Genomic DNA, 15039 nt, shown 5'->3' on the forward strand with positions numbered 1-15039 from the left:
GGTCGGGCCGGGTCGAGCCGGGTTACCCGTTTTGACAGCTCTAGTAAGAACCTAGAAAATAGTGTACTAGAGTTGGTAGGTATATTAAAATAATGAGATCGAATATTTTATTATAAAATGATTTTATAATATAAATAAAGTTTTTCTAAACTAGTCTCATTACTTTAAGAACACTCTATCTCTCTAAAACTTTTCTTTTCATTCTCTCTCACTTCTCTCTAGGAGTTCTTGATCTCAAGTCATCTATTTGACGATCAGGAGGTGTCTAGACGATCACAGTGTCAAGGTCTACCATTCTATCTGATCAATTTGGTGTTTAAAGCAAGTAAGTATTCATCTCTTTTCTTGTCCCTTTTCTTGTCCCTTTTCTTGATTCTGGATCATGCAAAGAGGAATTGTTTTGCATGTATCAAGTGATATTCTCCCTTGATTTTTGATTCAATTTGGATTCTAAGATTTGTCTCCAATCGCCAATTGGTGATTCGTAGGTGTTTCTAAAAATTCCTTGTGCGAGAAGTAATGAGGACGTTTTTAAAGCTTTGTATCTTCGGTGTAAGATAAGGGAAGCTAGAGTTTTCTTTAACTAATGCTAATTGTGCATGTTAGAGGATGTATGAATATTGGACTGTTTGAGTACAATTATGTTACATGGTTGGATGTAATGTAATCAATTAGGTGTTTGATGCTTTGTGTGCTGATGGATGGTACATAATATGTTGAAGTTGTTTGTATGTATTTTTATGTTAGATTTGGTGTTGGTAAAGTGAATTGTGAGGATTGAATTATTTGGAAGAAATTGTTACTTTTGGGTGTATGCTGTTTTGGTCTAAAAATGAGGTCTTAAGTATTGAAACTGTGAGAGAAGTGTTGTGAACTGATTTGAGATATTTAGAGTCTGTTATAAGTTTCTCTATGAGTTGTTTAAGTCCTTGAAAGGGAAGAAAATTTGAGATGAGTATGTGATGGTGGTTAGATTAGTGTCTAGCTTGTTTAGGACTAGTTTTTTAGGAAGTGGATAGTGAAAACTTGAGTTAGGGGTTCTGTGTGTAAATAGTCAGTTTGGGGAGTCTTGGTAAGTCATATAAGACTTTTTGGAGTCCCTAAGTTGCTTGAAATTGTGCTACAATTGGTAGAATTCAATTTGAGTCTCTAAGTTGAGGTTTTGTAAGCTTTTGGTTGAAATCTCTTAGTCACTTATTTAAAATGAGTTTAGGATGAGTTGGACACAATTGGTTAAGTATAATTGAGTGAATAACACAATCTAGGAAGGTTAGAAATTGGGAAAATTATATCAAATTGGTCAAGGGCAGTTTGGGATGATAATTTTGCAGTTTTCATGTTGCAAAATTTTGCAGACTCGTTGAGCGAGTGGAGTCGCTCAACGAGCAACGAGGGGTTTGATGTTTGGACCACTGCTTGTGTTTTCGCCTAGCGAGTTGGGTCGCTACACGAATGGTTGAGAAGTCTAGACCACTATTTATGGATTCGCTTAGCGAGTTGGGTCACTAAGCGAATGGTTGAGGGGTTTGGACCACTGACTATTTATTTGCACAACGAGCTGGGTCGCTAAGCGAGAGGTTGGGGTCTGGAAACAATGTCTTTGTAGTCGCTCAGCGAGTGTGGTCGTTGAGCGACTGATCCAAGTTTTGTTTTATTATTTTCATTATTATATCTTGATAAGTTTGAGTTATGTTTTGATTCATGGTGGATGATGTATAAGTATGCAATGTAGTATGGAAATAAACTTATGAAAATGATTGTGGATGTGATGTGATGATGTTTTTCAAGATGTGAGAAAGGAATTCCAAGGAGGAATATCCTAAGTTGGTTGTGGTGTTATGTATTGATGTAGGGGGTTCCTGGATTGGGAAATGATTCTAACACTCTCAATAACCCCATTTCATGTAGAGATGAGTGATTATGTCGTGGAGAGTAGCAGGAGGTCCTAGTTTATGGTCACTGGTTAGGGCCATAGATGTTTGACGGATTAACCTTAGTGTATGGTATTATTGGTGGTGGTTAATGATGTGGTTATTTTTATTATTTCTGAGCTAGGTAGATCCGCCATACACAGGTGCAGGTTCCCTATGAGTTCGATATCAATGCATCTATTCGGATAGTAAAAAAGGTTTCAAGTGAAATGGAACAATTGTTGTGTTGTTTGATTCATAACATGCATGTATATTGTTATTGTTTTAAATAGTATGTAAAATATTTTGATACTCTAGCTTACCCTTACTTTTCTATGGTATGTTTTTGTATGTTGTTTCTCTTTTGCGATGATCACCTTAACGGTATGCGCTTAGGGATACATTCTTTTCAGTTGATTCAACGGGAGGTTGGAAGTGAAACTTGTCATATAGGTAGTTACTTTTGTTCTCCAAATGTAATTTACTTTTGTACAATTAATAAGCGTTTTTCTTTCATTAAATTGGTGTAATTTTACTTGTAAATTATCGAATGGATAAGATTTAAAATTTGCTGATTGTGCTTGTGTGACACAATTTTATATTTGTAGCTCCAAAAAATAATAGAAGTATTGTACTAAATATTTCTTTAACTGCTTTTCTTCTTTTAAATTTGATATGATTTTAGTGTAATCTAATTTAAACTTAAATTGTGTAGAGATGACAGATTTTAGTGTAATTGATTTGAACTGAAATAGTATAAGGTTGAAAAATTTTATTGTAATTAGATTACATTGAAGTCTGCATTCTTGCACAACTTTAATTTAAATTTAAAAATAAATAATAATTAGAGGCCAACATAATAAATAATAATTTAAAATCATGTTTTGGCCACACAACTTTTTCTCTCATCCAAAAGTTGTTAAAGGCCAACATAACTTTATTTCAAAATCATTTCATACATACATTATTTTTTTTTCAATGAAATCGTGTCATGTAAATACAATGTATTTATATCCGTAGACTTTTAAAACTTACCGATTTCAGTAATTTATATCGAAAATTGCACCATTATAATAAAAAAAACTGTTATATGCAACACACATAACTATTAAAAAATATAGAATATATATATTTTGTTAGATAGTTGAAGTGATATCAAAATGTAGGGGAAAAAAAGCTACTTAGTGAAAAATATATCATTATATAATTTAAATAACAAGTTTTTTTAAACACTTAAAATTCTGGGTCTGATATATATATATATATATATATATATATATAATCATTACTCATTTGTATCAGTTTATCTTAATTTAATGTAGGAAATAACATGTTAAAAAGCCTTGCAACATAAAATTACTTGACCATGAACAGTTTACTACATTTGGCTTCCTTTACATAATCCATTTATCTAATCTTACATTATCTATTGGTTTTTAAATTAAGACAGATTGCAACACAAACAACCAAACCTACGATCATCACACATTCCTATCAATCTAATTTTGTCTATCCTAGGATTCATCACCTTTCTCCTTGTTTCTTCCTTGGGGTGACAGAGACTTCCTATATCTCCCTTCATCACATACCCTCTCTTTCCCTCTCCCTCTCCCTCTTTCTCTCTCTCCCTAACTCACCATCACACTCATTGGGAGAGAGGACAAATCAAACCAGATTCCTGACTACAACTTCAACAACAAAGTCAAAGTTTTTTATCATCATCATCATCGTCTGTAATTGATTACATATATGGGGTCTTCCAACAAAGAAAGAGAATCATCACCGCTTTCCACTAACTTTCCCTCAGGAAAATCCATGGACCACCCACCACCTCCACCAACCACCACATACCCCACCCATCCACCACCGCCAATGTATTACCCGAATCCTCATGCATACCCCCACCCATATCCTAATGCTTACCCTCCCGGTTACCATTACCCTGCACCTGCCCCTTACTATGGTCCCCCTCCCCCCTACGAAAGAAGATCTTCTTCATCTTGTGCTCGCTGCTGTAGAAGCTTCTTCATGTGTTGCTTGCTCCTCCTCACCATCTCCTTTCTCATGAGCCTCTTTCTAGCTTTGGCGCTACATCCACAACTACCTGAGTACAAGGTTGTTTCCTTGTCTGTTACAAACCTTACAACCCAACCAACCCTAGGTGGTCAATTTGACACCAAAATTTCCATTGAAAACCCTAACGACAAACTTGTCGGTTATTTCTCCGACTTTAAGGTTTTCATGTCGTACAAGGATGGAGTGGTTGCGGCTGATGCTGCGCCCGGACTTTCGTTGAATACGAAGTCTCAAACAGAGGTGATCGTAAGGGGTTTGTTCAACCAAGGGAACAGATTGGAACCGAAACTAATGGATGATTTGGTCAAAGAACGAGGTACAGACTCCGTTACCTTCAGTTTGAGGATGTCTTCCTTGATCGTTCTTAAGTCTCATACGTTTACCACGAAGAGTGAAGAGCTTCTTGCAATTTGTGATGGGTTGAAGGTGAAGTTTCAAGATAATAGTACCACTTCTGGAGAATTGGACAACAACGGAAAACCCGTCCCATGCATGCTATATATCATAATCTATAAATACCCTTTTTTGCAACACTACCGGTGGATTAATTAGAGTGAGATTAATAAATATAATTCGGTATTGAGTTTCTTCCTGCTAACAATGTAATTTTTTTAATTCACCTTCAACTACCATGGAAATTTGCGATCACATTTCTCACAATTTTTTATGATGGTCAATGATCACGAAACTGCAACTGTAGAGAATTCCATTAGTGTGTTGAAAACAAAAAATATAATCTCGTGTGTTTTATATTAATTTGGAGAAAGAGAATAGTTTCTTGTGTATAGAATATCATTTAGTAATGTTGTCTTGTATCAGGGGATCGATGGTTTCGATAAAGTTCGGGCCATGTGGAAAGATATTAGAAATTTAATTATTTTTGCTTTTTTACTTCGTTTGCAATTTTCTATCTTTCTTTTTAATATTCTAGTTTGATTGCAGTTAATTAACTAGTTTGGTTTCTAATATAAAAAATAATTCATAAAAGTTTCAAAGGTGTCATCTTTTTCATCATTCTTAAGACTCTCAAATATTTATTAATGAAGGGAATTGAATTCAGAATCTCTCGTTTAATTAGATTGAATTTTTTTATGTTTTTATATGATTTTTCTACTTAGGGTTTTGTTAATGTTTTTGTAGAATATTATAAAAATAGAAAATAATGTTAGATTATACACCAAATCAAATTAATAATTAATAAACAATTAAAATCTTTAATGAAAATAATAATCCTCAATATCTCATATAAATATATATTTATGAAACAAAATATGTCCAAAAGAAAATGTATGTATACATAAAAGATAAGCATAGAACATTAAATAAATAAAAGTGACTAACTCCCACTAAGTCAAATATTCATTAAACAGCAAAACATCCATATGAGCAACTCGTTTATAAAAGACCTTGGGTGAAAGTTCCTTAGTAAGATTATATGTTATCACAGAGTTTGTCTCTAAGTTTTCTAAGAAAATATGTCAACTCTGTATCTTTTCTTTAACAATTAAACTTCATGTGTCAATATGCTTTAACTTGCTCGAACTCTTATTGTTGTTGAATACAATACAATTGATTTGTTGTAACAATATAAATTAAGTGATTTTTCAATAAAGAGTGTTTGATCATATAACTACAGGGTAGTCGATCGAAGTGTTGGTTCTGTTAAACCGACATATAATCGACCAAGTCACCTAATATTAGTCAGATACTATACAAACGAAATATGTTTAATTGCATGTACTTAGGACGTGTTCGGGATCTACATTGTATTGTCCATGACCTAATCCACACTAATATATAGTAAAGGCATACTCAATCATAAACAATATTACATCAATTATAATAAAATAATTTATTATATAAAAGTAATAATTTCTTAATTTGTTCAAGTAAAAATATTAACTTATCAATTAAAGAGTTAAAGGATGTGTCTTCTTTTAATATATAGTAATTATACTTTATTAATTTTTATAATATATATATTTACAATTTTTTTTACAATAACTAATATTTATGATTTATTTAGAGATAAAATTAAGTTTATGTTTACGAGAGTAAAGATGATAAAAGTTTATATTTACAGAAAAAGATAAGTTATAGAACAAAAATATGGTTAATTATGTTTTTTATAGATATAAAAGAAAATAAATTTGTAAATACATCTAAACCATTACATATACACAAATACATTATTTGTTACTAGCATAAACACATGAAAACACGTATGTGTCCGCATGACATTTTTAAAATATTTATATTATAATATAAGTTATTAATATTTATAAATGGATTAAATTGATATATAAAATTAAATATATCTTTATAAATATAATGATAAAAAAGAAAAAGAAGTTGTGACAGTTTTATTCAACAAATTTTAAAATAATGATTACTTCTTAAAAATATGGTTAATAACAATTATATTATTAAAAATAAAATATGAATATAAATGGTGTATAGGAAATTTCTTTATATATTAATATAAATTAAACATTTATATACTATAAATAAAATATTTTTTTTTTAATTTAAAATATAAAGCAATTTGGAATGAATCAATTAAAAAGATAAATATATTATATTTTTATTAGAAAAATAACAAATTAATCTTTTTTTATTAAATATTAGAAAGGGATAAGAAAATTGAAAAGTATACATATAAAATATTTGTTACATGAACTTTTCATTTCAAATATTTATTGAAAAAATTAAGAATAAAAATATTCTTTTTGATGGACCTTATATGTAAAATAGTAATATGTTAACCCTGTTTAAAGAAACTTCATATTATAACCCAAAATAACACTATATTAATTGTATTTATCTTAATTTTTAATTTAAAATTTTAATATATATTATTATATTAATAAAGAGAGTTGTTATTTTAAAAGAATATTAAGGTGTTTTTTTTATATAAATATGAGGCGACTACTCTTACTTTACAAATTATTTTATTACATCCTTAATAAATATTGTAATTTAATTTTTAATGAAATATTTTATGTTTAATATTTTATTATTAATAATATATTTTTAGACTCATTGATGTTATCCTTTACTTCTTTTATATATATGAAATATATACGAAATGAATGTCATGTGTGTGTACCATTACTCCACTTATAAATTCTACACCCTCATTTCCCGCTAAAGACAGAGACTTAACACTCTCCATTGTCCACTCTGGTTCGCATAACGTAACGCTCCTTCTCCTTCTTCTTTCAAATATCCATGCCAACACCAAACACCACCTCACAATTCCTAACCCTACACCCTCAGCCATGGCCACAACCAAAACCTCCTCCAACCTCCACCTCCTCTCCGCCGCAATCTACTTCATCATCATCTCTCTCCTCGCCGTGCTTCTCTGGCTGGCCTTCACACCCCACGCCCCGCGCTTCCAACTAACATCCCTCATCGTCACCTCCCTCGCCACCAACACTGCCGCCGAGTTAACGGCAAAGTTCCACGTTAACGCCGTTCTCAGTAACCCTAACTTCGCGCTCTCCGTCTGCTACGAGACCCTCCGCCTCGCGCTCCTTTTCGACAACCTCACCATCTCTGCCATCCCGGTCCAACCGCTCCCGTTCTCCACCGCAGCCCAGACAGACACCCCAGTCCGAGCCCGGTTCTCAGTCGCCCACAGGTCGTTCCCCAACGGCATCGTGAGAGGAATCATTGAGCAGCGCGGTGGTGGTTCGGTATCCTTCGGAGTCACGGTTCTCGCTCGGTTTAGGTTGACTTGTGGCGCATTGGGCACCAGAGTTCGAACTTTGAGGCTTGCGTGTTACCCGTTGCAGGTTGCGTTCCCTCCCCGCAACCACGGCACTGGAAGCTTGGTTGCTCCTTCTGATTGTTATGCAGTATAATGCAATACCCACCTGGGTCTGCTTTTTACATTGTTATTCTGAAAGGAAAAATAAACATGTGTAATAAATATTTTTCTTTTGGAAAATGTTATTTCGACAACGTTTTTTTGACACTGTTTTGACAACGCCAGGTGTCAGCACCTAATTGGCTCAGTAATTTCAAATTAAAACAGAGAAAGGGTTACGGGGCGAGGGGTAGTTTGGGATTTGCAGGTGAAAATTTTAAGAATTGGGTTTGGCGGTTTAGGGTGGGAAGACCTTCGTTCTCTGGCTCTCTCGCTCTCTCGCTCTGACGCTCTCTCGCTCTCTCACTCTCTCGCTCTCACGGTCTCTCGCTCTGTCGCTCTCACGGTCTCTCGCTCTCTCGCTCTCTCGCTCTCGCTCTCACGGTCTCTCGCTCTCACGGTCTCTCGCTCTCTCGGTGTCCTGGTGTCTGGCTCTCTCGCTCTCACGGTCTCTCGGTCTCTCGCTCTCACGGTCTCTCGCTCTCTCAGTCGTTCAATCTTTACTGTAGTACGGACGTTTATTGGTGTAAGTAAAAATGGGCGAGCCCTGACATTGTGTTTTACTCTGTGTTTTTGGTTTTCATTAAGTTGAATGATATAACTGAGTGTGGAATGTTGTCTTGTTAGGGCCGTTGCAATGGAAGGGAAAAAAGCAAGTGTAAGAAAAAAATTAAATTTTTTGTTTAGATATTATTTAATTATCTTACGGATTGTAGTTAGTAATAAATTTTTATCATTTTTTTTGTAGTGGCGACTTCTTATTTCGATGGATTCATCGATCATAATTGAAATGAATCGTTTACTCCGACAGTGTCATGTGGATCGGATTAGGATGACACCATTTATGTGGTGTGTGAATATTAATAACCCTGTGGAGGTGAATTTAAAATTATTGAAGGTTATGGTTAGGAGGTGGGTTGGAAATGATAACAGTTTTAGAGTTAGTCAAAAGTTGGTGCCCTTTAGAGTTGTTGATGTGTTGATGAGCTTAGGTTTAGAAATAGGTGGTTTAGAGATTCCCTTTGATGAAGTAGTTGGTGGATTGGTTGGTGAAATGTTCCAATCCAAAACCATCAGTTTGAAGGACTTGACAAACATGTTTAATGTCATTGTTCATGATAAAAACATTGAAGTCGATGTAGTGTGTAGGTTATATATATTAGTTTGTTTGGTTGTTTTCTATTTCCCTAGGAAATCAAGGCATGTTTGTAACATGCCTTTTGGAGTGTTAGATGACTTAGACCGTTTGTGTCTATATGATTGGTGCACCGGTGTACATAAACACATTGTAGAGAATTTAAATAAATGTAAGAAGAAAATTATGGGAGCAGGTATCCCCCAGTCAGTCACTCTCAGTGGCAATGTGGCAGTCTTGCAGGTAATATGATATGTAGTTCACTATTTTGATGTAGTGCAGAACATTGTGAATTATGTTTGATGAAATAATTTTATGATATTTTAGGCTTGGGCGGTTGAGAGACTCTCTTTGCATGGTCATCCTTCGCACCGGTTTTTCCCGCGCATAATGAGATGGTTCCCGTTTAAATCAAGGACCGAAAAAATTGAAAATATTTTTATGACCGGAGATGTAAGTGTTTTGTTTTTCGTTATTTTGTATGTTAAAATGGATTGTGTATTTTGTCTGAATTTGTTGTGTGCTATTGGTGCAGTTAAATATGGAGTGGTATATACGAAATGAAGATCGTCATAGGCCGGAAATCAGTGCAGCTTTCAACTTGGATGACGAAGGATCCTTGGGTGAAGGATCCAAGGTTGACAAAGACGATGATGAAGAAGAAAGCTCTGATGACGGGGCATGGGAAGCAGGTGCGGAGGAGAGATTGAGGAAAAATAACGAACATATCAGAGCATTGAATGCCAAGATTGGAGTTTTGACTAGGGAGCTATTTGAAATTTATCAAACTCCAATCTTTCACGAAGAAGATGCATGTGGCACTGATGAAGAGGTTGGGGGTGGAGTTGGAGGTGAGGATAATGCTGAAGTTGGGGGAGAAGAAGAAGGTGATGGACATGGAGTTGGAGGTGAGGAGAATGCTGAAGTTGGGGGAGAAGAAGAAGGTTATGGAAATGAAGTTGATGACCCCCTAGGTGCACATGCTGAAGTAAGAGGGGATGATGAAACTGTTGGTAACATTAATTTTATTGAAATAGAAGATGATGCTGATGAAGGAGAACCAGAGGTGGTGCCATTGGCTATACCCCCATTGCGGAGTTTTGTTGGTGATCCAAGCAGTAGTGTTGATGCAAACCAATTGTATACAGCAGTCAGCATCAGAGAGATGAACGTACACAGGTATGTGGTATGAATTGTAGTTGTGGTTGAGGAATATGTATTGTTTGTGATTGAGTAATATTTGTATGTTTAGGGTTGTAAGCGAGATAATTGGCCAAAGCTTGAGCACGACTTCAATTTACACTTTGGCCCCACTGAAATACGTTGATAACATGGTTAGTATTGTCACATTTGGTTGTGTTTCATGTTATAGTTTATTTTAGTAATGTGAAATTTTTTTTTTGTGTAGGTGGTGTTATTTGCTTGTACGGTCTTTATGTACTTTGAGAAAAGGTTGTCCGGTGTTGTTAAGAGGTTTCATTTTAGTCCGTTATACTCGGTAAATAAAATTTGATATTGTGTCATATTTATGATTGAAGAAAGTATTTTTTATCGAATTTTTATTGATGATTTTGAAATTGTCCACAGCACCATATTCTTACAGATTATAGGAAACGTCCACAGAATCGCCATGTATTCACGCTTCATAACTATAACACTTATTTTCGTTCCGATCATTTTGGACTTGAAGAATTACCCACGGCGGACTTTGTGAGTAACCTTGAATTTCCAAATCTTGTCGACTTTTGGTTGTAAATGTGTTACTGAAATTGTTTATATTTTTTGTAGTTGTTTCTGCCATTTGTCCACGATGATCACTGGTGGTGTTATTCAGTGAAGTTGAGGTCAATGGAGATTTTTGTGATCGATTCATTGGGGAAGGGGATCAGAGACCGCAAAAGGATAGACACAGCCGTTGTAAGATTCGACATCTTTCATTGTTGTTTACCGTGTGATTATGACATAACCCTGCATTGTTTAAGTATTTATTGTTTTTGTTAACTGGTAGGCTGAAAATATGGCACGGTTTTTTTGCATCCTGATGAATATACCGGAAGGCAGTATTGCTCCTTTGACAGTTAAACAAGCAAATATCCCATCCCAACCAAACTTGTAAGTTTGTTGAACTGTAGTGCCGGACGATATTGTGATGTATATGGGCAAAAGTAATCTGATGTTGTGGGTATATTATTTCAGACATGATTGTGGAGTAATAATGTTGAAAGCAATGGAAATCTGGGATGGAGATGAAAAATACAACGGGAAAAGCATGCCTGAATATACAACTGTAAGTTGGAACTGTGTGTTTGATAATATTGTTGTATGTCCTGGTTTGTAATGTGGAAAATGTTGGTTTCAGGCGGAGCTGCTTGGGATTAGAAAGCAATATGTGTGTGACTGGATCCTGGACAACGAGAACACTAGCAGAATGGAAGCCCTACATCTATACGGCATTGTCTAGGATTGCTAAGAAATTATCAAATTTTGACATGTATAAGATGTTCAAATATGTACCTAATGTTATTTGACAATTTTGACATGTATAAGATGTGGAAATATGTACCTAATGTTATTTGACAATGTACAGTATGTGTTTGTAATAAGAATAGTGGTTGGATTCCGAAATGAATTGTTTTTACTGTGCGTTTGTGTTTGTTATAATGACAAAATTAGTGATTGAAAAATGAACGCAGCATTATAATAAAAATTTGAAAAGTACGAGAGCATTTTCACTAAAATTAATCGTAATTAATGCGAAGGATTTGATCAATTTCCGAGTGGGGAGATGGGAGATGGGTGTTGGTGATTCATGTGAACGCAAGAAGGTTGGAGTTACCCGTGATGAGTAGGGGGACTAAGTAGTGCAAGGAATGAGTGAGACTGCTGAAAAAAAGCTCTGGTAATCGTTTACAGGACCCCTGTAAACGATTACCCGAGAGAAATTGCCCATTTGTACAGAAAGTCCAACACAGGTACTCAGTCAGATGAACACAGGTCACCATTGGAAGAAAAAGTGACTTTTAGGCACTTCTGGCAGTGTCTGAGGCCTGTGCAGGTGTTCCAGTGGTGGGAGAGGGTGGATGGTGATGTGATGTGAGGCCAAGGAGTGTGGGGTGACCCCTCATGAGTTGGAGGAGCAAGTTGTGCAAGGAATGAGTGAGACTGCTAAAAAAAGGGGCTGGTAATCGTTTACAGCACCCCTGTAAACGATTACCCGAGAGAAATTTGGAATTTGTACAGAAAGTCCAACACAGGTACTCAGTCAGGTGAACACAGGTCACCATTGGCAAAAAATGTGACTTTTAGGCACTTCTGCACCTGTTTGAGGCCTGTGCAGGTGTTCCAGTGGTGGGAGAGGGTGGATGGTGATGTGATGTGAGGCCAAGGAGTGTGGGGTGACCCCTCATGAGTTGGAGGAGCAAGTTGTGCAAGGAATGAGTGAGACTGCTGAAAAAAGGGGCTGGTAATCGTTTACAGCACCCCTGTAAACGATTACCCGAGAGAAATTTGGAATTTGTACAGAAAGTCCAACAGCGGTACTCAGTCAGGTGAACACAGGTCACCATTGGCAAAAAATGTGACTTTTAGGCACTTCTGCACCTGTTTGAGGCCTGTGCAGGTGTTCCAGTGGTGGGAGAGGGTGGATGGTGATGTGATGTGAGGCCAAGGAGTGTGGGGTGACCCCCCATGAGTTGGTGGAGCAAGCTGTGCAAGGAATGAGTGAGACTGCTGAAAAAAGGGCTCTGGTAATCGTTTACAGCACCCCTGTAAACGATTACCCGAGAGAAATTTGGAATTTGTACAGAAAGTCGAACACAGGTACTCAGTCAGGTGAACACAGGTCACCATTGGCAAAAAAAGAGACTTTTAGGCACTTCTGCAAGTGTCTGAGGCCTGTGCAGGTGTTCCAGTGGTGGGAGAGGGTGGATGGTGATGTGATGTGAGGCCAAGGAGTCTGGGGTGACCCCCCATGAGTTGGTGGAGCAAGCTGTGCAAGGAATGAGTGAGAGTGTTCAAAAAGGGCTCTGGTAATCGTTTACAGCACCCCTGTAAACGATTACCCGAGAGAAATTGCCCATTTGTACAGAAAGTCCAACACAGGTACTCAGTCAGATGAACACAGGTCACCATTGGAAGAAAAAGTGACTTTTAGGCACTTCTGGCAGTGTCTGAGGCCTGTGCAGGTGTTCCAGTGGTGGGAGAGGGTGGATGGTGATGTGATGTGAGGCCAAGGAGTGTGGGGTGACCCCTCATGAGTTGGAGGAGCAAGTTGTGCAAGGAATGAGTGAGACTGCTGAAAAAAGGGGCTGGTAATCGTTTACAGCACCCCTGTAAACGATTACCCGAGAGAAATTTGGAATTTGTACAGAAAGTCCAACACAGGTACTCAGTCAGGTGAACACAGGTCACCATTGGCAAAAAAAGAGACTTTTAGGCACTTCTGCAAGTGTCTGAGGCCTGTGCAGGTGTTCCAGTGGTGGGAGAGGGTGGATGGTGATGTGATGTGAGGCCAAGGAGTGTGGGGTGACCCCCCATGAGTTGGTGGAGCAAGCTGTGCAAGGAATGAGTGAGAGTGTTCAAAAAGGGCTCTGGTAATCGTTTACAGCACCCCTGTAAACGATTACCCGAGAGAAATTGGGAATTTGTACAGAAAGTCCAACACAGGTACTCAGTCAGGTGAACACAGGTCACCATTGGCAAAAAAAGAGACTTTTAGGCACTTCTGCAAGTGTCTGAGGCCTGTGCAGGTGTTCCAGTGGTGGGAGAGGGTGGATGGTGATGTGATGTGAGGCCAAGGAGTGTGGGGTGACCCCCCATGAGTTGGTGGAGCAAGCTGTGCAAGGAATGAGGGAGACTGCTGAAAAAAGGGCTCTGGTAATCGTTTACAGCACCCCTGTAAACGATTACCCGAGAGAAATTGGGAACTTGTACAGAAAGTCCAACACAGGTACTCAGTCAGGTGAACACAGGTCACCATTGGCAAAAAAATAGACTTTTAGGCACTTCTGCAAGTGTCTGAGGCCTGTGCAGGTGTTCCAGTGGTGGGAGAGGGTGGATGGTGATGTGATGTGAGGCAAAGGAGGGTGGGGAGACCCCCCATGAGTTGGTGGAGCAAGCTGTGCAAGGAATGAGTGAGAGTGTTCAAAAAGGGCTCTGGTAATCGTTTACAGGACCCCTGTAAACGATTACCCGAGAGAAATTTGGCATTTGTACAGAAAGTCCAACACAGGTACTCAGTCAGGTGAACACAGGTCACCATTGGCAAAAAAAGTGACTTTTAGGCACTTCTGCAAGTGTCTGAGGCCTGTGCAGGTGTTCCAGTGGTGGGAGAGGGTGGATGGTGATGTGATGTGAGGCCAAGGAGTGTGGGGTGACCCCCCATGAGTTGGTGGAGCAAGCTGTGCAAGGAATGAGTGAGAGTGTTCAAAAAGGGGTCTGGTAATCGTTTACAGCACCCCTGTAAACGATTACCCGAGAGAAATTGGGAATTTGTACAGAAAGTCCAACACAGGTCATCAGTCAGGTGAACACAGGTCACCATTCGAAAAAAAACTGACTTTTATGGTAATCTGCACCTGTCTGAGGCTTGTGCAGGTGTTCCAGTGGTGGGAGAGGGTGGATGGTGATGTGATGTGAGTCGAAGGAGTGTGGGGTGACCCCCCATGAGTTGGTGGAGCAAGCTGTGCAAGGAATGAGTGAGAGTGTTCAAAAAGGGGTCTGGTAATCGTTTACAGCACCCCTGTAAACGATTACCCGAGAGAAATTGGGAATTTGTACAGAAAGTCCAACACAGGTCATCAGTCAGGTGAACACAGGTCACCATTCGAAAAAAAACTGACTTTTATGGTAATCTGCACCTGTCTGAGGCTTGTGCAGGTGTTCCAGTGGTGGGAGAGGGTGGATGGTGATGTGATGTGAGTCGAAGGAGGGTGGGGAGACACCCCATGAGTTGGCGGAGCAAGCTGTGCAAGGAATGAGTGACAGTGCTGAAAAAGGGGCTGGTAATCGTTTACAGGACCCCTGTAAACGATTACCCGAGAGAA

General features: G+C 37.8%; 2 protein-coding genes across 2 annotated transcripts; both read left to right on the forward strand.

The window, feature by feature from the left end:
* The first annotated feature begins 3470 nt into the window (after nt 1-3470).
* LOC124823497 (uncharacterized) lies at nt 3471-4799 on the forward strand. The gene has a single exon (XM_047295706.2). The coding sequence runs from the start codon at nt 3660-3662 to the stop codon at nt 4536-4538; it is 879 nt and encodes a 292-aa protein (XP_047151662.1). The 5' UTR covers nt 3471-3659; the 3' UTR covers nt 4539-4799.
* Nucleotides 4800-8941: 4142 nt separating this feature from the next.
* LOC148194178 (uncharacterized) lies at nt 8942-11456 on the forward strand. The gene is made up of 10 exons (XM_088097134.1): nt 8942-9238; nt 9323-9448; nt 9531-10174; nt 10248-10329; nt 10404-10493; nt 10583-10705; nt 10784-10912; nt 11004-11107; nt 11192-11282; nt 11355-11456. Exons 1-10 carry the CDS (start codon nt 8957-8959, stop codon nt 11454-11456), a joined length of 1773 nt encoding a protein of 590 aa, XP_087953260.1. The 5' UTR covers nt 8942-8956.
* Nucleotides 11457-15039: the final 3583 nt, after the last annotated feature.

This window comes from Vigna umbellata, chromosome 8 (genome assembly GCF_029865625.1).
Source record: "Vigna umbellata cultivar VRB3 chromosome 8, Vumbellata_1.0, whole genome shotgun sequence".
NCBI classification, from domain to species: Eukaryota; Viridiplantae; Streptophyta; class Magnoliopsida; order Fabales; family Fabaceae; genus Vigna; species Vigna umbellata.